The sequence below is a fragment of the Chrysemys picta genome, chromosome 9 (assembly GCF_011386835.1).
Source record: "Chrysemys picta bellii isolate R12L10 chromosome 9, ASM1138683v2, whole genome shotgun sequence".
NCBI lineage: Eukaryota > Metazoa > Chordata > Testudines > Emydidae > Chrysemys > Chrysemys picta.
This window is the reverse complement of record NC_088799.1, coordinates 87,653,124-87,681,106: the sequence shown is the minus strand read 5'-3', so window position 1 is coordinate 87,681,106 and position 27,983 is coordinate 87,653,124. Positions and strand designations below refer to the sequence as shown.

General features: G+C 41.2%; 2 protein-coding genes and 1 long non-coding RNA gene across 4 annotated transcripts in view; 2 read left to right on the top strand and 1 right to left on the bottom strand.

The window, feature by feature from the left end:
* LOC135973540 (uncharacterized) overlaps positions 1–27,983 on the top strand; it is a 904,472-nt gene that overhangs the window by 356,490 nt on the left and 519,999 nt on the right. The window lies entirely within an intron of this gene.
* Positions 4,465–27,983, top strand: part of VSIG1 (V-set and immunoglobulin domain containing 1) — a 33,389-nt gene continuing 9,870 nt past the window's right edge. The window contains exons 1-3 of one of the 2 annotated variants that reach the window (XM_042851504.2): positions 4,465–4,558; positions 9,028–9,185; positions 16,128–16,235. In XM_042851504.2, coding sequence (XP_042707438.2) covers positions 4,510–4,558; positions 9,028–9,185; positions 16,128–16,235 — 315 coding nt within the window. In that variant the 5' untranslated portion in view covers positions 4,465–4,509. The remainder of the gene's footprint in view (positions 4,559–9,027; positions 9,186–16,127; positions 16,236–27,983) is intronic. The other variant, XM_065557303.1, reaches the window with a different exon arrangement.
* On the bottom strand, positions 10,973–18,502 carry LOC135973544 (uncharacterized). Its single transcript, XR_010590440.1, has 3 exons — positions 18,376–18,502; positions 13,617–13,773; positions 10,973–11,828 (listed from the first exon to the last, which is right to left on the bottom strand). It is a non-coding gene; the product is annotated as an uncharacterized LOC135973544 (long non-coding RNA).

Below are 27,983 nucleotides of genomic sequence, written 5' to 3'. Positions count from 1 at the left end.
GTTAGGCCTGGTATTTATTTTGTTCTAGGATACAGAAAAAATGTACGTAATTATTAGTGATGGGCTGAAAACCTCAGAGAAAGGTTTGGGCCTGGATATGAACCTTCTCCAGCCCCTAGGGTTCAGGATGTTCCAGGGAATTAGAGCTAATGGGTTGAAGTTGGATTCAGGAAGCTTAGGAGGGTTTGGACTTGGGGTTCTGGTTTGGGTCCCTCTTTAATACCGTAACTAACCATTGGTCAGCTAGAAGCTTCACAGCTGCCCCTTTGCTGCACACCAGGGCTACATGGAACTTTGTGGCAAAGTGGGATCAAAACCCAGATTCTCCTGCTCCAAAAGCACAGGCCCCCTACCAATTAAACTAAAGGAGACTCTCCAGTCGATGTTAGCAGCATTCAGCCTGTGATATGCCCGTGAGAAATTCTGATTCCATGGAGTAGAAGCCAGGGCTACATGTACACACTAGCCCACACAGCCCAATACATTGCAATGTGTTTCAAGAATGAGGAGTTACATTATAAATATTAATCAAATGCCGCAAGAATAAATGATAAAGTATTGCATAGAACTAAATATTTTTCTGATCAATGCATTTTGAGTTATCCTAGCTTGGTGCTGCCCACAATACATGGTTTGTATAATCAGATCATTTACTGATCATCAGTCTTTACAGAGCTACCAGACATTTCATCAGTTAACTCCAAACCACCTTGAGGTAAAGAACACTCTAGGCACCATTATATAAGACATTTTTTTAGACATCAAATGATGCTGTACAGTAGCAAGCAATCTGTCATGTGCATTTGAAAGTCAACCTAATGATGGATTTAGGGGCTTAAAGAAATTCGATTTCTGCACTTGTATGAAACTTAATTAAATTCTTCTGTTCATCCACTGCAATCAGCTACAATGCTGAGCTTGGGAACTCTGTGAAGCAGGTTCTACTCTGTTTTTGGTGTCTTTGAGGAATAACTTATTTATCATATTTCAGAAACACAAAGGGCTTAAAGTGCTGCAGAGCTTAGTCCAGCCAAACGTGGAGTTACTCAGGAAGTTTTATTAATTAGTCAAAGCCATGGCTTCATATAGAAATAACCAGCCTTGAAGTATCATGTAAGTGCTTGTCTGGGGACTGGATGGATGGCCTGCTACCTTCCCATGAGTATGTGGCTGTGGGTTTTGTTTTTTAAATGAGTAACGCTTGTGTTTGCAGAGTGTCTAAATGGGAATTATTTAAGAGTGGACCTTTCTGAGTGTGATTCAGTGTACATAGGTTTGAGTCACATAGTCTGTTAACATGCAGTTCCTGGTACTGGCCCTCTCCATTTCCCATCTTATCTTTAGATAAGAGTTACCACTCCACCTGCGGCAAACTGACTAATCCTCATTGTTGAAAATGTCTACACTTATCTGAAGGAAAGCTGAGCCACTGGGGAAGCTAGAGCCTCCATTTCATGGAAGAATGATTTGATTAAAAAAATATAGAGGGAAGTTGTTTTGTACACGGTGACATCTTTCTACTGTGATTCCCACAGATGTTGTTACAGTCTATTGTGTGAGAAGCACAATAGATCCTGGCAGGTTCTATCTGTCATCTTCACAAGAGACTCAACCACAGAGGCTGGCTGGACTACGATACGGATTATAGGATATATGCCATTTCACTTCTAGGTTGCCTATGTGAAATCAGCCCATGCTGGCCATGGCCAAAAGTTCTTGGCCGTTTGATGGCCTGTGTGAAATGGGATTGATGGCTGCAGTTCAGTGTCTAGTAAACCTTCCCACATCACACAAGTCACCGCCACCATTGGCACGGATTGGCAACTTTGTTGGTAGTCTCATCCACATGTCCCTCATTAGTGGGGAAGTTGTGCTGCTGGCTGTGCTCTTCCTATTCGGTGGATAAAGAGAGAACATCCTCCTCCAGGCGATATAAAACTATCACCTTTCACAAGCATTGAATTCACACAAAAATCAATATAAAGTGAGGGGAAGAAAAAAAAAAAAACTCAGCGAGGCTCCCTGCATGAGAGTCAGACAAAAGAGAGGAATTTGGGCTATTAAATGACAGGGAATTAGAGGAGGATACAGGCCCTTGGGCCATGCAGGTATGGACAGCAATCTTTCTTGGCATCATCTTGCCAGCTACAGGGATCAGTAATTTAAGAGCTCCTAGTCAGATTCTCTGCTGGGGGAATCCTGGCAAGGCTACCTGGAAAGGAGCAAAGCAGTATAATAATAATGGGGCTATATAATACCACAGGCTATAACTGGGTGGTCATGTAAGTTATAAAGATCCTTTGTCAGGATGTCTGCTGCCTCCGAACAGGTACCAGGTACAATAGCATAGGCTCACTCCTTAGCATGTGTTTTGCCTAAAGTATGCACCAGCAGATCCTATGAAAGTCAACGGGTGCTTCCCATGTGCATTTGTGGGCAGAATTTGGCCCTAAATGTTTTATTTGGGAATGGGTCAATATCTTGAATTTGAACACTTTTATACACCTCTACCTCGCTATAACGCTGTCCTCGGGAGCCAAAAAAATCTTACCGCGTTATAGGTGAAACCGCATTATATTGAACTTGCTTTGATCCACCGGAGTGCGCAGCCCCGCCCACCCGGAGCACTGCTTTACTGCATTATATCCGAATTCGTGTTATATCAGGTCGTGTTATATCGAGGTAGAGGTGAATTTTGGGAGGGACTTGGGCTGGGATTTGAATCCCAGAATCTACAGTTGCCCCTCTAGGTCAGCTCTGATCAAGTCACTGTTCCAGAGATAAAATGGGGGAAATATTGCTACCCTGTAGGAACATTGTGAGGAGCACGAAGTAGGAAAAACAAACACTTTATCCAGTACTTATAGAAGTGGTCCATGGAAGAATAATATCAAATCCTGACATTTGTCCAGAGCATACCCAAAGACAGAGCAAAAATGTGTGTGTGGGAGGGGGGGGGGGGCGCGGAAATATTCAGGCATTTTTCAGCTAGAGAAATATTGGAACATAGAATAGAATTCACCTAACTTGGTCAGATCAATGGTCCATCAAATTTGATCACCTGTAGTGATAGGCATAGATTACCAAGTATGCACCCAGAGCCATGCATTCACAAAGTTTGGGGGAGGAGCTTGAGTCTTGGGGTTTGGTTCATGCCTGCTTCCACTACCCCATCTATACATGTGGCCTTATGCATAGGAGAAAGGCAGCACTGCCCTCTGTCATGCATCCACCTAAATGTACAATGTTGCATAACTGGAAACAACTCTAATCATTGCGACTTGTGATTCTGAATCAATATCAACCGAAGTGGATGGAATAAAGAATGGAGAGCCAGGTCCTGCAAGAGTTGGAGCTCCCACCGCTCCTGGTGAATTTCACTGACTCCCAGGAGGTGGTCAGCCCCCAGCAGGAACAGGCCCCTGATCTCATGAATCATTATCATTAATAGAACACTCAGTCTCTTATAGCACTTTGCCGCCACACAACATAGTGTTTTACAAAGAGGGGTGAGCATGGTTATTCCCATGTGGGGAACCTGAATCACAGGGCCATTAAATGACTTGCCCAAAGTCACCAGCAGAGCCAGGAACAGAACCCAGGTCATCAAGTCCTAAATTCTGTCCACTGGACTACCCTGCTTTCCTACTAAGTTCTGGATGTGGTGGATATAGGCTGAATATCCAGCCAGACTCTCTTAAGGACCTAGCTAGAGAGCTTGATCTGCAAGGAGGCTACGTCCCTTTGGGATTTACCTTTATGACAAGGATCTTGTGAACTCTTTGTAACAAAACAAAATAAAGTCATAGTGCAATTTTCTTCTCAAATTTGTTAGCACCATCCAAGTACATGGATCAAAATCAATTATATTCCATTATTAAAAAAAAAATAGGCTCCTTTAATTTTATTTTAGGCTGTTGTCTCTTGTATGGGCTCCCTGTAGATTTTTCAAAGCAGAATTATGCATGAGAGCACAATGTAGCATTTCTATATAACTACGGGTTTCCATTTTTCAAACATACTCAAAGCATTATTGCCACAGTATCCATTTTTCAAAACAAATGATAGAATTTTTTCTTAACGAGGAATAAGGGTCAAATTCTGTCACCCTTATTCACCAGGGGCTAAATTCTGCTATCTGTACTCATGTTGAGTAGTACTTTACAAGGAGTCCCACTGGAGTCACTGGGAGTACTTGTGAAGCCAAGTACTGCCTTGGCATGAGTAATGGCGGTAGAACCTAACCCTATGTGATTTGCAGAATTCTAGGGTTTATTATTAACAAGTGTCTCAGGCGCGCACACCCCATGAAATGGTTTCAACTGAACAGTCACAAACTACTCTGAGAAAGGTCTATAGATGATAAAGGAGGAAAACAAAAAAGCCTGTTGACTCGTTGATACGCTGCTGATAAGGAAAACAAAAAACCCACTTAAAAAAAAAATCAGTTGAGTTTTAGTCCATGTAAGCAGCAGCATCTGGGCTCTTTTCTCTCCAGACTTCGAGAAGATGTTTGCAACAATGCTGAAGATATTTGCAATTATAGCAGCCCTCTCAGGTGAGAAAAACAAAGGACAAATAAAATAGCAGGCGAACTTTGCCAGCAAAGTAGGAGTACATCAAAGATTTACTTCTAGCTGGAATGAAAACTGTGGAGATGATCCAAAGAAAATATCTTGTGGAAACGTAACAGACAGAATAGTGATTTAGTATATTGTCTTAGGATACTATTTTAGCATTGCCTACTGTAAATAAATGCTTTGTTGCTGTAAATTGAGTAGGAGGCAAGAGTAAGCTTTAGCATTTTTCAGGCATCTCAAAATTAGATTTGTTCGCGCTCTTGTCTTGTTTCTATGGGCTATATCCTTGAGAACTAATGACTTGGCGACGTTGGGCTCGTATTTCACTTTAAGCATGTGAATAATCCTTTGGACTTTATTGCGTCTACTCCTATGCTTAAAGTTAAATACGGATGTAAATCTTTGTGAAATCTGGGATTTATATGGTATATTAAGACTTATACGTTATTAATGCTTAAAGGAAGTTTAGTTACGCTGAGTATTACTTTTAAGACATGTAGAAATAGACATTAAAAGCTTGATCCTGTGAGGTTCCAAGTATCCTCAACTGCTACTGAAGAAAATGGAAGTTGAGGGTGCTCACTACACCACAGATGCACCTTGCAAGATAAAGACTTTGAGATGTTATTATTTCTTCTGGAGATCATATGAACAATTTAAGCAGTTATGCCTGACTTGTTTATCATACACAGGTTTATTTTTCTTTTAAGTATAGCTAGTTACCTTAGAAGTGTAAAGCAACTCAATGTTAGTAGAGGTGTTCAGTGAAACAATTTGGTTTAAATTTTAAAACTACAGATTTATGTTTCAAATGGTGCAGATGTTCACTATGGAAACTCGGACTATGTACATCAGCAGTGCAGACCTCTGCAACTGCCCAGCATCAAAATACCAAAACTACATTTAGTTTGTTAGAAACCAGGTGGGTGAGGTAATATCTTCTTTTGGGGGGACCAACTTCTGTTGGTGAAAGAGACAAGCATTCGAGCTCCACAGAGCTCTTCTTCAGGTCTGGGAAAGGTAATCAGAGTGTCACAGCTAAATAAAAGGTGGACCAGACTGTTAAGCATAAGGAGTTAACTCATGTTGCAAAAACTCATTCAAAATGAAGTGAGCAACTAACACCTCTGTAGTCATAGGACAAAAGGAGAGTGAGGCTATGTCTGTACTACCACTTTTGTGGGTATAATTTATGTCACTCAGGGGTGTGAAAGAAACGACAGAAGTGCCGGCACAGACAGTGCTAGATCAGTGGCAGAAGCTCTCCCGCCAGCAGAGAGCTTCTACACTGTAAACTCGCTAGTGTAGACATGGCCTCAGTGGGTTACAGATTGTTGTAATGAGACATACAATCAGTGTCTCTATTGCATCCACGTTTTTTTGGCGTCTAGCAGAGTGTTTGGCTTCCTGCTTAATTTATTTTGTTACCATTAAAAACTATATATTAACTTTTTCTGTAGCAAGGAAATCTCTCATAGCTATGCCATAGACTAAGCATAGAAACAGATTAAATACTTGTAAGGAAAGGCTTGCAAGATCGAGCACGTAAGCTTTCTCACAGGAGTAATTCTTGCTCACATTTTGTCTCTGACTCCCTGCATGAGCAAGGGCTATGGGATTGATCCTGCACCTACTGAAGTTAATGGCAAAGCTCCCATTGACTTCAGTGTTGCTGGATCGGGCTCTTTGGGTCCAGCCCTACAAACACAGTAGCGAGTGCTAACTTGCTACCGGCACTGGCTAGGAGCAGTCTCACTGGACGAGAAAGGCTGGCAGGATAGTGCCCGACGTGGTTAATAAGGCAGGTTGGAATATTTCCAGTTAAATGTATTTTCATTGAAATACACTAATTTGTCGCAACCAAAACATTGTGCAGAGATGTATCGATTTCAACAATGGTTTTGACAGGAAGGTTTCTGAGGTTCAGTGCTCTCTGGGCCCTTCTGACCACAGAGACAGAGAGAGAGAGAGAGAGAGCTCCAACACCTGTCCTTTTCAATCGGAACCCACACATTTTGACACAAGGCTGTTTTGTTAAAATGTTTGAAAGATTTTGGTTTTGTTCTAATGTAGAACGAAAACCAATTTTAAAACCTGGGAAGTTGTCATGGAACAGAATTGTCCTCCTCCAGACAGCTCTAGAGGTTAATACTGAAGAGGATATCTTAACACAAACACCCAGAGTGATAGTATTATTTAATATTTATTTTATGCTCATAGAGAGGCCCCAGTCAGGATTAGGGCCTCAGTGAGAACAATGCTGTAAAAACACATCGGAAGACGTGGTCCCTGCCTTGAAGAGCTTAGAATCATTTATAAAATATTTTCACTCATTGCAGTAGCTGATGAAGAAAGAATATTTATAAAATTAAAATATATCAGAATCTATGGTATTTCTTTTCACACTATGGATCGTATCATACCATGGATTATTGAAGCAGAATACCCTATTGATGTTAGTGAGGAATTCTGTTTAAAAATCAGCGATAGCCCCCTACGAAAAAATGCACAACTATTCCTTCAAATTTCGTAAGAATATTTCATACCTAGTATCTCAATTAATTGTAAGTGGAACAAGCCCATCTGGAGCATTATATTTTCAATACAAAGTTTTCACACCTAATTCCCACACAGGAAACTACAGGAACCTTATGTTTTTCTTTAATGTGGAACATTTTAAGACTGGACAGATGCACCATCAGAATCCTAAAGCTGTAGCTTGAAAATTGGATTCAACCGTATAACAAAACCCCCACTCTGCTGAAGTCCAGACTGCTTTACTTTAATTATTTCTTTTTGACTAACAGATGAAATTCCATTACCTTGTTGCCTTGTATAACTTGTTGGGCCTAATTCAACATTTCTTTCCAACTCTGATTAACTTCAATGTGATAACTAGGTACATAAGAAATACCTAAGCTTTGAAGGATTACATTTTTATTTGTAAATGTCGTAAACGTCAATTTCCCCACACATGCACAGACCAATGAAAAAATATTTCCCTCGATACTAATTGGAATTTACAGATATGTAAAGTAAGAAAAATGCTGCTTGAGAACTTATTTTGAATCTCAACATCTACGGTCATCAAATAATTATTGTCTGACCGCCCTATAATTTCCCCACAACCATGGAATTGATAAAAATAGAAAATAATGCTTATAAACAAACATCTGTTTTAAATATAATAATTATTTTAAAAATCAAATTTTGCCAAGCTTATCATATACATTACTGGTGCACAATGGGTAAGTAAGGCAAGAATTATTGTCAGAATTACAGGAAAGTATGCAAAAAACTGTGTTCAAACAGCCAGTTATTATTTGTAATTGCAATAGACACTTTTAATGGTGTACTAAATATTTAATATTTACTTTTGATCTCCACTCCATTTGTTTCATGTGGCCTGTAGGTTGATCAGTTTTACAGAATTGTTATCCCAGAAGGGGAAAACAATTCCAAAAATGATAACTGGACCATAAAAATAAATTCTAATCTCACTATAACGCAATATATCAGCTCACACTATCCACTAGAAAAATAGTGGTAAATAATACTTAGGGCTTTTATACATTTTTAAAGCACCTAATTAGCTCTCACCACCGATGCTCCAGCATTTCTGCCACCCCAAGCAAAAAAAAAAAAAAAAAAAAAGCCGTGATCGATGGCAGCAGTTCAGCGGCAGGTCCTTCACTCCTAGAGGGAGAGAGGGACCTGCTGCCCCCGAATTGCCACAGGTGCCGCCGCTCTCCCTTGGCCGCCCCAAGCACCTGCTTGTTAAGCTGGTGCCTGGAGCCGGCCCTGCTTGGGGATAAATGTAAAAAAGGGCCATATTGTCTGGGGCGGATGGTGCTGCATGGTACCACTTGGGTGAGGCAGAGCAAGGAGCTATGATGGTGGTTGGGAGGAAGAAGTGCAAGGAAGCAAGGGGGAGCTGGAAAAAAATTGAATGCACAGGAGCTGGAACTAGCCGTGCGGGGGGTGCTGCTGCACTCCCTGGCGTGAAGCCATTTCCATTATATACAATGTTTACAGTTTGGTTCAATGGCTCTCAGCACCCCACTATACAAATTGTCTGATTGAATGATCTGGCTAGGAAATAAGAGTACACGTTCCAAGCAGCAATGAGCACTCAGCTGGGAAAGAATGTAACTGTGTAGTGTAGACCAGGCCTAGGAAACTTAGAGATTTATTTTTTCTTTTAAAAGAGGGCATGAAATTGTAGTGGATCTGGGTCCTGTTTCATCTTCATCCCTTCCCAGCTACTCAGTCTAGAACACTCATCCCACCACCAGGGAAAAAGTTATTGAACAGAGTGAAAAGGGCTATCACTTGTCTTCTGCAGAGCAGGGGGGAGGGGCAACCAGTCCAACAGAACTCAAAGCAGCATTTCTTAATGTGCAGCTGCCCCTGACTGATCTCCCTTCACCATGCTTATTCCCTGCAGGCCACATCAGCGGCGTGACAGTGACAGCTCCCCAGAGCATGGTGAACGTCACTGTTGGTGGAAACGCCACTCTTCTCTGCACATACACAACTAAGTCTCTGGAGTCACTTTTCATTCAGTGGAGTTTTTACAGTGCCAAAGAGAAACAACCTCTAACAGTAAGGAGAGATTTTTTTTTTAAATATATATATATGCAGATGTATGTATTGTCTCTCTAAGGTCCTTATATGGCCCCCATTGCCACAATATCTGAGAACCTTTAATGCTTTATCCTCACAACACCCCTGTGAAGAAGGGAAGTGCTGATAGCCCCATTTTACAGATGGCAACTGAGGATAGAGAGGCTGACTTGCTAACGGTCACACAGGAAATCTGGGGTGGAGCAGGAAACAACCCAGGTCTCCCAAGTCTCAGGCTAACATCCTAACCCCTGGGCTATCCTTCCTTCTCTGTCTGATGTTGCTTTCAATGCCATAGGTTGTTATTCTGCTGTCTTAAGATATTGGTAGGATCTAGACATTGAAAAGAACTAGTGGGTCTGTAATAGGAGGCATCTGTGTTCCCCATTTTAAGGGTATAATGAAAGCTCTTTTCCCCAGCACTTGTATCTCCATGTCACTATAAAGTTTCCTCATAATATTATTCAATGTAACCCCACAGGTAGCGTATTGCTAACTTCAGCACAGAGTGGGAGGATACTAGTAGGGGTTTATTCCCTTCAAAAGGACAGAAAACATCTTATCAGCCACTAAGTCAAATTTAGTTGGCATGAAAGCCCTGTTAAGTACCTCTCAGGAGCACAAAGGCATCAGAAGAGCAGCAATATGTGGGGACCACCAGATCGTCTATACATCATACCTACCAGGGTTAAAAGCAAATCACACCTACCCCTCGTCTGTAGGCACATGAAACCTGACAGGCAGTGGAACCAATGAGGTGGAGGGGGAAACAGGATGTGGGGAGCCAATGCATTGGTTCTCCAATCTCTGTGTGCCATGGGGTTCCCTGCATCCCAGCATGAAATGTTTTGTGGTGAGGGCACAGATCCAGCCACAATCCCGGTGTAGCTGTGGGAAGGATGCCTTTGGTAGCAGCGCAGAGACCATTCTCAGGTCAGAGCGCACGCGCGCACACGCACACACACTCTCTCCTCTGCGGCTCTAGCAGATGACCTTGCAGATTGTTTGAGTGGCTAATGATGGGTGCGCACAACTTTCTATCCATGCTTCTGCTGCTTCCCCGGCCTTCTCAAGATGTCAGTTACTACATCCTCTTTGTACTAAAACCTAATCCATTCTACACCTCCCTTCCCCCCAGTGTAAAATACAAGGCTGTGGCAGCAGGTGTTTTGTGGCCATCATGAGACTTCTTAATGTAATCTGCATATGTCACGGTAACTCTTAGATCAGCATTTCCTGCTTCATGGTTACGTGCAGGCCCAGTCCTGTGAGTTTCTGAGTGCCCTTGGTTCCATCTAACTTCAGGATGGGGGGGTTCCCTTGGCTCAGCCCCTTGCAGGACTGAACCAATCAGCAGCAGCCTTTTCTTTAGACAAAGAAATGGTGACTACATGTGTCAATTCATTCTTTCTGTGCCCATGAATTACCCAGCTCTGGTGCCTTGTCGTGGCCACTAGATACCCAGTCCCTTTGTCTTGCACAATTTCACTTTTTCACTAACAGTTTCATTCCAGAAATTCAGAGTTCTTGCGTTGGTGTTATAACTGAGAGTTGATTTAACCAGATTGACTGATTTAATACAGACAGGCAATGTTGGTGTTGTTGATCAGTTTCACTGTTGTATACTGTAAATGAGATGCAGGAGGTACACCAGCACTGGTAGATTCACAAATAGTACTTGGATTATAAACTCTCTGAGGCAGGGACTGTCTCTATTTTGTGGAATCTAGCACATCACTGGCATTAAAGAAGAAGAATATACAGGCTTGAAAGAAATAGCAGTTTAATATAAAAATAAGAGAACTACCTGCCATGCTATAGCAGTTAATAATAATATTACAGCAAACATATCAGCGAGAAATACAAATGATGGGCCCAAACCTGCATCCCTTACTCCATCAAGATGTGCATACCGTACATCACCATAATATATGAACTCTTAAGAGTGACTAATTGTGAGAGTAAACATTGCTCATACCAGTAGTCCAGCCCTAGTTAAGACTATTTGCATGAATAAAGATTGCTCCTATAAGGGTTGTAGGATCACACTCCATTTGCTAAAGCAAGTTGTGTGCATTGCAGTCCAGTGTAATATAGTATTGAAATAGTCCGGTATATTCTATTAAAACGTTAGTCTCACATTCAGACAGCAAGCAGAGCACTCTAATAGAATTCAAGAACATCCTTTTAAATTTGCTTCGAAACCACAATCTGTATTTTAGTTACATTAAATTATTAATACAGAAAACCAAATAAAATAGATATTCTGGTTGAAACTAAGAAAAATAAATAGGTTGAAATTAAAGTAACAGCTTTGGGCTTAGGGGCTGATCAGAACCTTTCAAGGGATTCAGGCATGTGGAACTATGTGTAGAATAGAACTGGTGGGGAGAAAACAGCACCTGAGGTTTCTAATCAGAAGATATTGTTGGTGGCTCAGAACATTCGCAACAAGAACAAAGTGACTAAGATCCTAAATGCCCGAGGAACCACAAAGATCAAGCTCCTTCTGGCTTCAGCTGCTCTTACACACTTGGAACACATGGAAGTCAATGGAAGTTTTGTGCTTACCAGGAGGACTGCTTGAAACACTAGTGAGGAAAACTGCATCTGACTTTCATCCTATAAGGAACCAAATTCATAGTAAATTCATTTTCATGTCATACCAACCCCCACAGATTTGTAATGGAGGATGGGCAGTTTCATTACATAAAGTGGAATCTGGAAAGGCCAGAGAGTCTAGAGGCAAAACATCCCTGTGGCAAAACATCCTAGTCCAATTAGGGCTTTAAGCACAATCCTGCAAACACGTGCAGACTTCCACTGACTTCAGTGGTCCTATTCACGTGCTTAAAGATAAGCATGTGTATGCGCCATTAATGTAGGATTGAGATCTTACTCTTTTTCTTAAAGGCTTTTAACTGTCTAGCCCTGGGTTATTTCGCTGGGGCCCATCACAATAGCGCTGTAATGCCTTACAGTTTTAAACAAATATAATATAAAATTCATCATGCAAATACAAGTAATGGTGTGGTGGGGGTAGGGCGAAAGGACCCCAACTAAAGCCAGTGGATTTTCACAGAACTATTTGGGATATATACCCTTTTAAAGAAACTCTTTACACTACACATTTTAACATGAAATTGGTTTTTCAACCTTTCCTGCACTGTGCATGTATCTTAAATTAAATTTCACATTATACTTTGATCCTCATCATCTGTTACTATTAGAAAATGAATCCGTGGCAATGATATGTCAGGTGTGTATTTGCAGGGTTTGTAAGCAGAATATAAAAATGACACAGGCTAAGTGGGACAGTTTGGGTAATTCAGCTTATGTTAAAAATTCTATAGTTTAGAACTATATCTGTGACAGTCCCTTTTGTATATATTAACCAATTGGCAAAACTTACCATAAAATACATACCGTAGAATGGCACAATACAAGAGTACATTAAATAGATCAGTACTGTAGTTTGTGCTATGCATTATAACGATCACAAAATTGATCAATTTTGTCAGATTTTAAGTGAAAAATTTTTCCCATCAAAACTTTTTTTTCCCTGCATTTAAAATGAACTTTTGTCCCCCGAATGAAAATTTTTGTGGAAATTTTTTTTCCATTCAAAGTTTATCATTTTGCAACGCCTAACAAAAACTAACCAACAAACAAACACAACACATAGCCTGGATTTTCACCCCCAGTTTCACATTTTAAAAAAAGCCAGAGCATATTTGCAAAAATCGCCCCCCCCTTCCCCCCCCCAAAACATCTGCAAGAAATATTTACCTTTCCCCGTCCAGTTGTAATTTTAACTATCTCTGATGTGTTAGCAAATGTTAGCTATGGTAAGGGGGACCAAATACTGCTCCGCTTACTCATGTGGCAGGTCTACTTGTCTGAGTAAGAATAAGCACATTTTGCCAGAAATGTATAACATATACAGAGAAATTATCCTCAGCTGGTGAAAATCAACACAATTCTGTTGATTTCAATAGAACAATGCTGGTTTACTCTTGGCCTATTGTTTCCACAGTGGCACCGAGTAATAGAGCAAATTCTATGGAACTTCAGGATTAATGAAGGCAAATATGTGTCATTAAACAAGATCAATGTTTCAAGTACATATGGGATCATTTAGGGTCGCCTTGTCTTAAAGACAAAGCATAATACAGCACTGAGCCATAGCTGCTCTCATTTTAAAAAAGTTATAGTATTTTACAGCAATGGCCCAAATACTACATCTTACTACAGGGATATTGGAGTGTTTGGGGCTATTACTGCAGAACATGGTGGTCACTTTTTTAACTCTAAGGCTGGGTCTGACATTACCCCGAATGAAATCGTACGAGTAGAATCCGGAGTGCTGCCTATGTAAATTGAAGGTGTAAGAGCATATAGCCATTATACCTGGCATCAGTGTAGATAGTGCTGCTGTTTCACAGACTATATTCAGAATGATCCTTTCGCTCCCATCGTGCAGTTGCAAGGCTTCTTTTGTTATTTGTTCTAGTGTTTTCAGATCCTGTTCTGCATCGCCAGCCATATGCAATGCTGGCCACAGGTGCTAGAGAGTTAAAAGCAATGGCAGTTAAACAGGAGAAGATCAAATACCACAAGCAGGCTGCACACAGACAATGCTATGAGTGCAGCAAGCTGTGGAATAACAGGTGTTAGCACTGAGTATTTCATAGCAAAAGCAGCTATATATAAAGTGTGAATCTGGTGCTCCTTTGCTAAGTAGGCCACGGCAAAATATAAAACCTCACCCTGTTCTTATCCTAAGAAGTTTCTTATCTCTTATGCAGTGTGTTACACCATTGAGTGCAATATGCATGAATAGAAATGAGATGTTGGTTTTTGTACTGATAATATACATGTGATAGGTTCCCCATATTTCAACCAAACATTGTAAATATCAAATTAACAGTGTGATACCAACGATTCTTTACCTGTTTTTCTCCCTGTTTTCCCTTGATCACCATGGCTTCGCAGTGACAATACTCTGCACATTGATAGTGGTTTCCAGGGGAGGGAATGGGAGTTAAGTACCTACATACTTTTGAGGATCTGGGCTAGAGTAGTTAACTGACTGACCCCAGGTCACACATCATGTCAGTGATACAGCAGGTGTGCAAACCAGAGCCCCAATCCTGCAAAGACTTACGCACATGCTTAACTTTACAAACCCTGTGTGTAGCCCTACTGACTTCAACATTAAATATTTGCATAATGTTTGGAGGAGGGGAGCCCAATGTCCCAATGCTGCAATTAACTCTGCACAGGCAGACTGGATTCTGCCACATGAAGCCAATTGCAGGATCAGGGCTGCAATCTCTGGACTCCACAGCCTATATGGACCTGTTCTTAAATTCTACAGTAATGCCCCCAAGCTAGAGTAAATATGTGAAAGGTGGAATTACAAAAGAGATCGTGTGCCTAGTCAAGCTGTAACCAGTGCAATACTGTAGATAGCAAGTTTAAGTTAAAATATTAGGGGAGTGACGGACATGAATTTGACACTTGCCATTACATTGCATGTTCTACTATATTTAGTGATCAAGTTTTCATTTTTTACAAAATCAAGCTTGACTATTTGCAAGTGGTGACATCACCGTCTTTGTAAAGATACGGCTGAAGGACCAGAAGGGAAAGAATTTTAATAATAGGTGAAATTAATAATATTTTACATTTCTTTTGTGTATCAACTTTCACCCTGAAAGATAACAAAATGCTTCCTGCATCCCTACTATGAACAAACACCACCACTAACCCAGAGCCACTTCGGGGGCAAAGGGGACAACTATCTGGGGCACAATAGCTGGGAAGGGGAAATTTTGGTTCAGAACACTGGACTAGGCTCCGACTCCTCTAAAGGATTCCAAGAGATCTTGCAGCAGTGTGCTGTGTGCACATACAAACCACTGAGAGCAAGAATGTCCTTCCCCCGACCCCTGAGTGGTAGCCATAACTCATCCTCCCAAGACCCCATCATCAGTCTTCAACTAAGGGAGACTGACAGCACTCATATCGCCTGTTTGCAGCCTGGTGGGCTCTTTGCTGAGTTACAAGAAACACTCCCTGAGGGGCTAATCATGCTGCCTCCACTTTATGGTCAGGTCCAGTTCAGGGAATGAGACATAACCACCAGGAAATCAGACCAATGTCTGCATAGCTCTGTAGGCAACTTACTAATTAGGTCCTCTCCATATTATAAGAAAACTTCTCTCGGGCTAAGCCTGTTTTTAAAATTGGATTTATCTAATGCAGATTTTGTTGTCATGTACATTGGCCTTAGATCACTGAGTTGGCACCACCGGACTGTTCTATGCAAAGTGGAAACAAAACAGTTTCTAACTATGAGGGATAGGGTCGGATTGGGATCTGAGTTGCAACAGTGTCATTCTGGGATAATGCCATTGCTGGCAATGGAATAATTCTATATTGACACCAGCATAACCAATTTCATCCAAGCCAGTGGGGTTACCCCTGATTGACACTGATGGAACGAAGATCAGAATCTGGCCCATAAAACAACAAGAAAAGTGAACCATGGTCTTGGAAAAAAGCAAAAGTACCAAGAGTCTAGAGAGACAGGAATCAGAAAGAGATCAGGCCTTATCTGCTGTGCTTAGAGCAAACAATTACATTATACCCTTGGTTTGTGTAATTTTAGACATAACTCAGTAATAACACTATAATGCACCCTCACTCTACAGCTCAAGGTTTAAGACATATTGTGAAACAAGAGTCTGCCTACAAATGCCGCTGAACAACGACCCCTGTCTTTATAACATTGCAAACTTCACTGACTTATTCAGAGCAGCTGTATAGAAAGGGTGCTCTCATGCGCTGTGCTTTTGTGTGAACATTCAAAGTTACATTAAACTCTTAGATCAGCACATTTCTACTCAAATACAGCATTCCCCGTGCCGCAATATTCAGAGTATGGATGAAAAGTCAGTCAATCATTGTCAAAAGACGGTGTATGTGACAGATGCACGGGGGAGATGTAGCTGGAAACACCAGGTAAGTAAAAATAATCTTTAAAAATAACATAGTTTCATTTTTCTTACCAGCATGGAGCTAATAGAAATATTGTTCTATATTGAAATCCTAATGCCAATACAAGAACTGAGGTGAAATAAAATAAATGCCCTATTTTGACTTTTGTTTTTGCCCTGATTTTTATTGCACTTTTCACAGCCAGGACATCAAAGTTATTTGGCTGTAGTTTTTGTTTTCCCCACAGCTCTTGTGTGTGGCTGGACGAGCGCCTCCACTGCATGGTATTCCGTCCAAAGAGCTGTACACCATCAGCCTTTGCACTGTATCTGGGCAAGCTGGGTTTGAATTCAGATTTCCCCTCCAGGAATCAAGGGTGCACTTTCGGAAGAGATAACAGTGCAAGTTGTAAGTTGTGCTGCGTGCTTTCCACACCATTGTGCTAAAGAGAGGCAGGCCTCATCAATGGCAAATGCACAAGAATTGGATGGGGAACTAATGGTCTAACTTTTTCAGTACAATCTGTTCTTTGGAACGCTGAAAAGTGGCTGCTACCACACACTCTTGGTACAAGGGCTTTACGTGGGGGCAAGAACTCAGTCCTGCTCCCTCCTGCTTACCCTCAGAATAGAGCACCATTTGGGAGAGTGAAATAGTAGACACAGGCTGTTGTCCTATGCCAATGGAGTTCAGAATGTCCACCATAAAGCAAGGTGCAAGGTTCACGTTCTGCCCTGGCAGGAGGGATATAGAGGAACTCAAATGTGAATGCAGAATTGGTTTCCTCTGAAGTATCCACAGTAGCTAACCATTGTCCTACCTCCAATCCACACACCTCCAGAATGTCCCTTTGACTTCAGTGGGATTTTTTTCTCCGAACGGAGCAGGAAATAGCACACTGTATATTGAAGCTTAATCCTAATTTTTAAGGTCCTGCATAGCCAATGTGGAAGAGAAGCCTGTTTGTGGTTGGTGCATTACTCAAGAACATTTCAGCCACATGTATGTGCCATATGACACAGTAAGGGTGAGAAGTGACCTGATCTTCAAACCCTTCCTGCACCACTGAAAGCTGGCCAAGGGCTGCTTTGATTTACATCGCTAATTTCCAAAGATTTCAGCCGGCCCCTGTCTCCTTGCTGTACTTTATAAGTTTCCTAAGATGCCCTCCTCCCCAAATTCTGACAACATGCAGCAGAGATAAGAGACCTGCAGTCATCATTAATTTTTTCAATTAACCCGCACAAAAAATCTCATCAATGCATGTATAAGAGTCCTATCATTCTCTGGCAGATCACAGTCTAACCAAAAAATGTGTGGAAAGGAAGCTCAAGTTGCCAAAGGCATTTGGGGCCAGATTCTGATCTCAGGCACATGATATAAATCCAGAGTATCTCTGCTAAAGTCAAAGGGACTCTAGTGAAATCAAGGGAGTTAGTATGGATTTAGCACTATAGAGCTGTATTCAGAATCCCAGCCTTGGTCTATGATTAGCAGTTAAGATCTATGGCATTTGCTCTTTAACTAGTGTACAATATTTAAAGGGAATAATTGCTGAATACATTTTTTTCTTCACTGTTTTTTAAGTTCTGTTTAGACTCAGACCCTGCAGTGATGCAATGGTGTCAGAATGATAAAGAGGTTGAAATGGGTTCCTCTGGTGTGAAAAAGAATCTAGCAAAGTAATTAGAGAAAATGCTAATCAGAAAGTGATGAAACAGCGCAGTGTGGCTGGATCTTGTGAGTGCTCAGTCCTGGAAGTCTGCAGCGCTTCGCATAATGAATAAGTTGGAACCTGTCGTCATGCAGCGCTTTGATTATAGTAACATAGATTGAAATAGAAGGGGAGTGCCCCAGTTTTGGTGGTTGTCATCACAGGTAGTGCTGTAGAACGGCATTATCTCGTGGGAACTGGGTGAAACAAGAGGAAGAGAGTGGGACAAGAGAAGACAAGTATCCATGTCCCCAAACAAGTCCATAGGGAATAAAACAGATTATTGGATACATCTATTGAGAGGGTGTAGGGCACATCCCCTTTGAATAAATGCTGCAATGTAGACTCAGCTGAGATGGAGAATCTTTATGAATAAAAAATACAGATAAAAAAATGAAGCCATAGGGTTCCTCCCCTGAAAACAATGAAGTACCTGATGCAACTACTTACATTTGAGGGGAGAAGAAGCTGATGGAGGAAAGTCTCTTCTCTGCTGAAGGGGACAGGGACTCAGCAGGGGTCAGATACACCTGTGAGAGGGAAGAGATGGATAGAGAATTCTGAGCTGAAATTCCTCATTCTCCACCATTAGTTGCTGCCACCTCTTCTGCTGGCAGGCAGGGAGCCCCAGCAAATCCCCACATAGGCGTCAGGTTTGCCTGTTGCCCCCAATTCAGATGAGTCCTCATCTCACCAGCCATGGAGGAGGGAGAGCCAGTATGTGGGAGGGGTGACTGGCTCCCTCAAGCCAGTGTGAGGGAGAAGAGGGAGGAGTTGTGCTTCCCCATGCTCTCCCTTATTTTAACCCCTGTTTGCAGCCCAAATCACATGCAAAATCACAAGAATGAATTGCTACAACAGCCTTGAAAACATACTACACTGAATTCTTTTCTCAGTTTCACCAGTGTAAATGGTTCTCTCAGTTCCACCAGCTCCACTGACTTCAGTCGGCAGAGAAGGGAAAATGTTGACTTCAGTTGTGTGGAGTGGAGTTTGGAGAGCTAGATATGAAGTCCCTTCTACAGCCAGACAGATGCTTTCCTAGAACCAGGGCTCTTTGGCAGAAGCAATGTATGAAGGAATGGACAGATGAAAAATATATCTAGGAGTGACAAATATGTCAGTTTGTCAATTCACAAATAAGTCACCACAAGCATCTGTTCATGTGAAAAATGGAAAGGCTTCATTTCTACCTGACACTCCTATCAGTAAACCAGCCTCCAATGAGAGGCAGCACAAATACAGCGTGTTATAAATGTTTCACTGACAGAGAAGCCATTTCTCCAACGCCCACGTATTCAGCTCATCAGACCTGACCAATGTCCCACTGGAGCCTGGTACAGGGGCATGCACTGTGGTCTCCTCTGGCTGCACTAAGCATGTTTTCTTTTCTCCTTTTATGAAAGTCATTAAAACAAAGATGATGCAGGAAAAGTTGGTGCCCAGCTTGCAGGCAGCTATTGCACTACCATGTGGAACAGCCAGCTTCAGGAAGGACTTTTGGACTCCAACTCATCTGATTGGCCACGACTATCATAGAGATTCGTGCTTTCAGATTCATGCTTTCTTGAACACCTCCTACTGGTTAATCAGTGGAATGTGATCCAAGGTTTGTTATGGTGGCAGCTGATGTGACAGACAAGGAGACAGAAGTATCAGCAGCCCTGCTCCTACTACTCCCAAAATAGGGCAAAGTGGCCTTTGGCCATTCTGTGGCCCAGGGCAAATGCACCACAAGAATGCTGCAGGTTACTGATGTGCCTGTTTTGTTCTTTCATTTTGTTTCTCTGGGAGCATCATGTGCTCCTGTAGCCATCCCAGCAAACTATTCCATATTTTTTAGTGGCAAGAACGTGCATAATGTCTTGTCCCCACCCCCTACACACTGCCTGATTCTCACACTGATTTTACATTGGTGTCACTCCATTATATTCATTACAGATGTTCCTGATTAACACAAGGGTAAATGAAATCTGAATCAGGCGTTTTGGGTCTGCGTTGTGTGTATATGAGATTATCACGTGAAGGGTGAAATTTTATGAAGACTCCATCCTGATCATCTAGAACATAAGTGATCTCTCTCCTGCCGTCCATCACCACCTTCTGACAAACAGAAGCTAGGGACACCATTCCTTACCCATCCTGGCTAATAGCCATGAATGGACTTTACCTCCATGAATTTATCTAGTTCTCTTTTAAAACCTGTTATAGGCCTAGCCTTCACAACCTCCTCAGGCAAGGAGTTCCACAGGTTGACTGTACGCTGTGTGAAGAAGAACTTCCTTTTATTTGTTTTAAACCTGCTGCTCATTAATTTCATTTGGTGGCCCCTAGTTCTTATATTATGGGAACAAGTGAATAACTTTTCCTTATTCACTTTCTCCACATCACTCATGATTTTATATACGGCTATCATATCCAGGGCCAGCTCTACCATTTTTGCCACCCCAAACAATAAATAAATAAATAAATAAATAAATAAAGCCGCCCCAATTGCGGAAGGAAAAAAAAAGGCGCTCAGACTGTGCCGCCCCAAGAATGGACGGAATGCCGTCCCTTAGCATGTGCCGCCCCAGGCACGTGCTTCCTCTTCTGGTGCCTGGAGCCGGCCACGATCATATCCCCCCTTAGTCTCCTCTTTCCCAAGCTGAAAAGTCCTAGCCTCTTTAATCTCTCCTCAAATGGGACCCGTTCCAAACCCCTAATCGTTTTAGTTGCCCTCTGAACCTTTTCTAATGCCAGTATATCTTTTTTGAGATGAGGAGACCACATCTGTACGCAGTATTCAAAATGTGGGCATACCATGGATTTATATAAGGGCAATAAGATATTCTCTATCCCCTTTTTAATGATTCCTAACATCCTATTTGCTTTTTTGATTGCCACTGCACACTGCTTGGACGTCTTCAGAGAACTATCCACAATGACTCAAAGATCTTTTCCTGATTAGTTGTAGCTAAATTAGCCCCCATCATATTGTACGTATAGTTGGGGTTATTTTTCCCAATGTGCATTACACGTTGGATTTAGTTCTTTGAAAAGCCATTATTTTTTCTTATCTATCTCTAGACTCATACAAAAATATTCAGAACAAGTAGTAAGTTTATTGATTGATTTAGTTAACAGGAATATAAATCTTATTGTGTGTTTTGTGGCAGGCCAAAGATGCTCTTGTAAGAACCACTATCTCTTAAGGCAAAAGGTCCACCTTCCCCTTGGCCTGGCAACTTTTCCTTTTTGATACTCTCCAAAATGAAGTTTGGCAAGATGCAAACATAGGGCCAGATTTTCTGTGTCACTTTTATGCTTCCCATATTCTGGATTTGGCCCCCGGGCTGCTGTAAATTGTGCTGTCTTGCAACAACCCCCTAGGGCCATTATGCTGTTGCAAAAATAGACAGCAGTCAGCAAACGTTGGTCCTTTTCTTTCCCCAGTACACCCTCTATTCCACAAGTTGGGGGAGGGGGGGCAGCAGAGAGTCAATGCATCAGTTCTACACTGCCAAAGGACCCTCCTTACACCAAGGATATTCCCGGGAGCTGGCATATACACAGCAGAATCTAGCCCATTGGAACAAACTCTGCTTTCAGTTTGCAACAGTAGCTTCAACGAGGTTGTAACTGAACATTAGTGTTCATATCAGTGTAACTGAACATTACATTTAGCTCACTAAAGGTATTACAGAAGATTGAAACATTCTGGTGGAGGCGGTCAACATTTTACATATAAAATGTTGTGGGTTTTTAAAATGAAAAATGCCATTTTCATCAAAATGGAAATTTCTGCAGGGAAATGTCAATTTTCAAGGAAATTTTGGGATGGTTTACCATTGAAAACACTAGTCTGAGAGGAAAATGGAAAAAATATTGGCTGGAGCAGATGAAAATTTGCAGTAAATCCAAAACATTTCCCCCAGCTGTCTGTTTTGGCTTTCAGTTGCTGAAAATTGAGTTTGTTCCCCCCCACCCCCCAGTTTTCCAGTTTGTAGTTTTTCAACAAAACCCTGACAAATTTTGTACAAAAATGTTGACAAAGAACAAAACATTGTTTATTTTCGTTAAAAAATTTCACAGAAAAAAAAGAGGGGAACAGCATTCACCCACGAAAGCTTATGCTCCAATACATCTGTTAGTCTTAAAGGTGCCACAGGACCCTCTGTTACTTTTGTCATAGTAGAGACTTAACATCAAAATGGGTCTTGCTCACTATTTAAAAGAGTAGCAGAGCCAGAGGCAAAGGAAGATCTCAAAGGTTAGATAGGCTCTGACATTGAGTATGAAATTAAGTTTTGTAAACATTCACATTTTGACTTCTTGTAGGGCAGAGATGAAAACTTTGGAAGGACAGCATTAAAAAACAGCATTTTAAAACAAAATATAAAGTGCTCATTTTGAACGAACTTATTTAAAATCAGCAATTAAGTTACAGCCTATTAACTGAAGCATGAAATTTTAAATGAAGTTTCCTGGGTACAAAACAATAGAGGGTCCTGTGGCACCTTTAAGACTAGCAGAAGTTTTCGTGGGTGAATGCCCACTTCATCAGACGCACCCACGAAAGCTTATGCTCCAATACTTCTGTTAGTCTTAAAGGTGCCACAGGACCCTCTGTTGCTTTTTACAGATTCAGACTAACACGGCTACCCCGCTGATACTGGGTACAAAAGCCACTCATACCTCCAGAATAAAATATACAGTTTGTAATTAATCACAACATTACTCAGCTTTTTCAGTATTCATCACCTTTCCTCAGAGTGATAAACAAATGACACAGTTGCTGAGACTGGGAGAAACTGCAGTGAAACTGAGTGCATTTCTTTAGGATCTACAGTTGCATTTATGTTTTACTGTAAGAAAACTGAAAGGGTCTGTTCAAATCTGTAAAAAAAAAAGAGTAAATATTCTTGGCCCTGTTGACAACTGTCCCCGATTTTTCAGCATACATAAAATACTCTCTCTGTCTTCATTTAGCTACAAAGATAGAACACAGAGGATTAGCTTTGCAAAACATCGTATGAGGGCTTAGCCACACAACCCCAACTGACTTCAAATGGAGTTTCATTGTTAAAACCACATCCACATGCAGCAATTTTTTATGTTTCCTGGAGAGAATTAACTGTGTGTGAAATTCATGGTCATGTTACTCAAGACTTCTTCCTGAGGAAGATGTGACAATGAGGGCACAGAAAGGAGAAGAGTAATTTATACTGATCTGGCATTCTGTGTGGCAACTTCTGACATCATTTTACGCTGATGCAAATCCTAAGTAGCTCTGAGGTCAATTGAAAGCAGAATTTAGTCTTTTTTGGTACTTGAGCCCTTTGACTGAACATAATGAGTCTGCTGCTCCACTTATGCTGGTGTAAATCAGGAGTAATTCCAGTGAAGTGGTGTAAAACTAGTGTGAGTGTGGATTAGGCCCAGTGTTTCTCGTTTTCCTCTCACGTACACTGATGCTACGCTCTTGACATAATGGAGCTGTAAAGCCTAGTAATGCCATCAAAATCAGTAGAGTAACATTGGTCTGAGAGGAGAATGATGTCCCATGCTATTATTTTTGTAACTACAGCTTGTCAAGGTAAACAATACTGGGCAAAATTCTGTTCTAGTTACACTGGTGTAAGTCTAGAGTGACACATTTGCTGTTACTAATGTACACCAGTTTAAATGAGGTTGGCCCATGGATACTAGAGACAGGCCTGTACTAAACCACTTGATTCAAACACCTGAACTTTCGGGGCATTAGGATCCGGATTCAGATCCTAACTCTGCAATGCAGGTTGACCTCTAGACATCAGTAAAATATTCTTAATTGTGGTAAAATGTGAATCAACATTAGCAGAAGTAGGAAAGCACAGATTCTTAGAGAAAGCAAGACCTTTAAGGTACGTCTACACTGCAGCTGAAAGCAAATCTCCCAGTCTGAATAGACAGACTTGGACTAGCAAGGACTTCTGAGCTACTCTTACTGCACTTATTGACTTTCTGTATATGTTTCTATTAGCTTGATCAGTTTCCCAGGGATGCCATACACTCTCAAAACCTATCATAACCCTTTCTACCAAATGTTATCAAAAGCCTGTTTGAAGTCTATAAAGTTGCAGCAGGTTTGGTTCTGTTCTGTGCACTTCTCCGATATCTGTCTTATCACAAATAGACGATCTATTGTACTTCATCCTGGTCTAATCTGGTCTTTCCCTCTGCAAGCATCACTTCCACCTACCTGTGCAATGCTCTTCCCAGCACTCTCGATACATGGATTCCTCTGTAGTTCTTGCACTTGTTCTTATCTCCTTTTTAATAGATTGGTACTATTATTGCTTTCCCCCATTCACTCAGCACTTGCTCTTGTAAATCTTGTTGAATAGCTTGTGCATCACCTTTATCATGTGTCCCTCACCTGCCTCCAGCAGTTCTGAAGTTATGTCATCACTTCCTGGCACATTTTTCTTTTTCAAATTTCCTATCAAGATCTTTACTTCTTCTAAGAATTCCAGCATCTGCTCTCTCTCGTTTGTAATGGAGAGCTTTTCCAGCACCTTTTCGTCTATTACGTTCTGCAAATTGTACAGCTCTTCAAAATATTCTTTCCATTCCTTATTCTTTGCTTATTTGTCCTCAGTTATTTTCCCACACTTGTCTTTCACCACTGATATCTTCAACTCACATATCTTGCTTTGTTCTCTTATTTTGCTTTGCATATTCTGCTTGTTTACATTGTTCAGCAAAGACAATGTATTTCTGCACAGCTTCTTTGCATTCTTTCTGGATATCTTGCTCCTTCAATTTGCATATGTCATAGATCTTAGCTCTCAATACTTTTTTGGTTGCTCTCAGCCTCAACCTTATTGACGCCAGCACTAATTTATGATCCAATCTGATATTAGCCACAAATGATCAGCATGACAACACACACGATTTCTATTGGCGAGTCACAAATACAAATTCTGTCATGTTCTTCATTTGCCCATCAGGTGATATCCAAGTCCACTTCCTCTGCATCATTATTTTTTGAAATAGCTTGTTGGTTAGCACCAGGTTGTTCCTTAGGGAGAAATTTAGTAGCTCTTCTTTTTCATTTTCTTCACCAAGTCCAAATCTGACCACTGCTCCAGCCCAGGAATTCCAGGCCAAACCTACTTTTGGATTAAAATCGCCTATCACCAATAATGTCTTGTCTTGAAACTTCTAGTATTGCTTTCTGTAGATTATTATACAGTTTGTCAGTTTCTTCCTGAGTGCTGCTGAGGTCAATGAATATACTTGTCCTATTGAGACTGCACAGGATTTGATTCTGAATCTTGCCTTCAACATACAAGGAGATATCAGCTTAAATGCCACAAGAGCCTGGTTTGCTGTTGGCTTTGGCACCAATGTGACTTCGTCCCAGCGTCCACCATCTTCTCTTCCCAATGTCAATATCCTGTGTTCATTGTAGTAGAATTTTTCTTTGCCTTTCCATCTCATTTTGCATAGACTGACAATTTCCCACTCATATTTTACCAACTCATGCATTATTACTGCAAGGTGCTCCAGCCTGGTATAATGGTCTTACATTCCATGTTCCAATAAATGTCTTCTCCTTTTGAGTCCATTATGTAATTCCCTGTTGCCGTGTTTGTTCTGATCACATCCTTTTCACCCCAATTCAATTTCTGAGCAGTGAATGCAGCGCTTGTTTTTTCTGGGCAACAACCAAGCCAGCCTACTTTTGTTTCTCTTTCCATTTTTCATTCGGTTTGTGTGGTCTAATATTCACCAAGTGTTCAACCACAACTCCTTGGCTTTGTGGTTGACCATCATATTGTAATCTGACTGTAAGACTGCTCTGAGCTATCCACTAGCTTGCTCCTGTACTGTTTCTGCCAATATTATCCTTTGGTTTGGAACTAGGTTTTCTGGTTTCACAGTAGGAGATTTCATACACTTGAGAGCCAAGTGCGCCCTTTCACTAGCAGTTGTTGTCACTAGCTACCCAATAGGTTTAGCATGCCAGACAAGGCAAGATTCCAGGATGTGGCACTGCAGTGCACACACAACTACTTGGAGCCACTAGTGAGAGTTGAGTGAGTCATCAAGACTAACTACCAGCAAACCACTCCTTGCAGGTGCAACTGTCTACTATTCAGAGGTGCTACCTTTTGAGCTCACCCCATATACACCCTACTCTGTTACACTGGTGTAAATCAGGAAAGATTCTGAATTCAGTGGCATGACTGGTGTGAGACAGGTATGAATGAGAGTAGATTCAAGTTTATGCATGCTCCACCTTTCTTCTGAGGCTATTGAGTGACACTGCAAGGCAGATATGTCAAAAGTATCTGTGTTCTGTTGTAACTTTGACCTATAAATATATTTTGAGGAGCTGCAGAAGGTTCTAAGCAAGTACAGTCATTAAATGAGCAGCAAAAATAGAGGCCGGAATGATTTATACGATATATGCACCAATGGTTTGTGGAGAGATAGATGTATCAAAAAGAGTTTTCAGTTCTTATCTCACATATATGAATAAGAGCATCTGCAGGTATACTAGCTAAGAGGAAAGAGCAGCAGTCAATGCTCATGCTTCAAGGGATACACGTGTAGTCAGGAAGAACTTCCCCTCCCATGACACAGTACTGCAAAGTTAGGTATATAATGGGCATTTAAAATCTACCTCTGAAGCATCTACTATGTCATACTAGATGCTTCATTAGTCTGTTGCAATAAAACAATTCCTGCATTAATCTTAGTCACCTCATCAGTTAACCATAGAAATAAAGAAAAATATTATTTGCATAGACAATGGCCCAGATCTTCATAGGTGTTTATTCACCTAAATACTTTTGAGCATCTGGGCCTATGTGCGTAATAAAGACTGAGATGCAGATCAGCAAAGATCAGCTTGTCTTTATTATAGCATGCAGAGCTCAGCGCTCGCTTTTCTCTTCTCCCTATCCACCCCTTCTCCCCCAGCTATACTCCCATTTGTGCTCACCTCCTACCCAATTAACTCCCTGATAAGGGGCTTACCTGCAGCTGCTTTAACATCAAAGCTTTGTACATAGCTTTATTCCAGCCTGGGATGGTTGAAGTAAAACCATTTGGCAAAAACAATGGCAGGAAAAGCTGTGGTCTATTTTAACTCACATTTTGAGTTCTGTTCTCTGCCTGACAATGCTACAGGTTCTAGATGTATTCTAAGGGAAGAATAAACCCCCTCAAGGTAAAATCCTGTCCCTCACTGACTTCAATAGGGCCTGGATTTCACCCTTAATGTGTTTTTATCCCTCTTCGGAGCTAGAATGAATGTTGTTGCATTTATGATAGAACCATGTTTTGGGAATACAGTAGCTGCTATTGGACAGCAGGTACACAGCCTGGGTTATGACCTTCATTGAAAATCTTATCATTGTATGAACCAACTGTACTTTGGCAGTTTTGGGGTGTAGCTTGCCTTAAGCTAACAAAGACGTCTAGATAACATTGATTAAAGACTTCAGTCAACACTGCGTCAGAGTGCCCAAGTGTTTATTTTTTATTCAAAATACAATCTACGGATCTGCAAGGTAAATAGAATTGTGCTTATTGTCTGGGGGGTGGGGATTCATAGCATGAACTAAAGCTGATTGGAAATCTTTGACAAAACGAAATTTTGATGAGTCAGAAGCAAATGAAACTTGACTAAAATTTGTTAAACTTCCCCTCACACACTTTTCAACCACCTCTAGTAATAAGCCAACTGTCAGTCCAGCAGTGACAAATATTGTTGTATCATTGTTCCTGAAACACAGTTGATATGAAAGATGCTATAGTAATTAAGGGCCCGATCCTGTAAACACAGCTGGACATATTAATATTGCTGACTACCATGGGAAGATCCACTAAATACAATGGATCAGCTCATTATGCCTGGAGCACATTGTTTACCAGAAGAGCCCCTCAAGTTGTACATTGCCAATTAGTCATGAAACGGCATTTATCAAAGTAGGAATTGAGTAGAGCACTACAAATTCCAAGCTGTAGCACTGTTATGCAGGAGTATTATTGTTAAACTCTGGATAAAAATGGCAACTGTT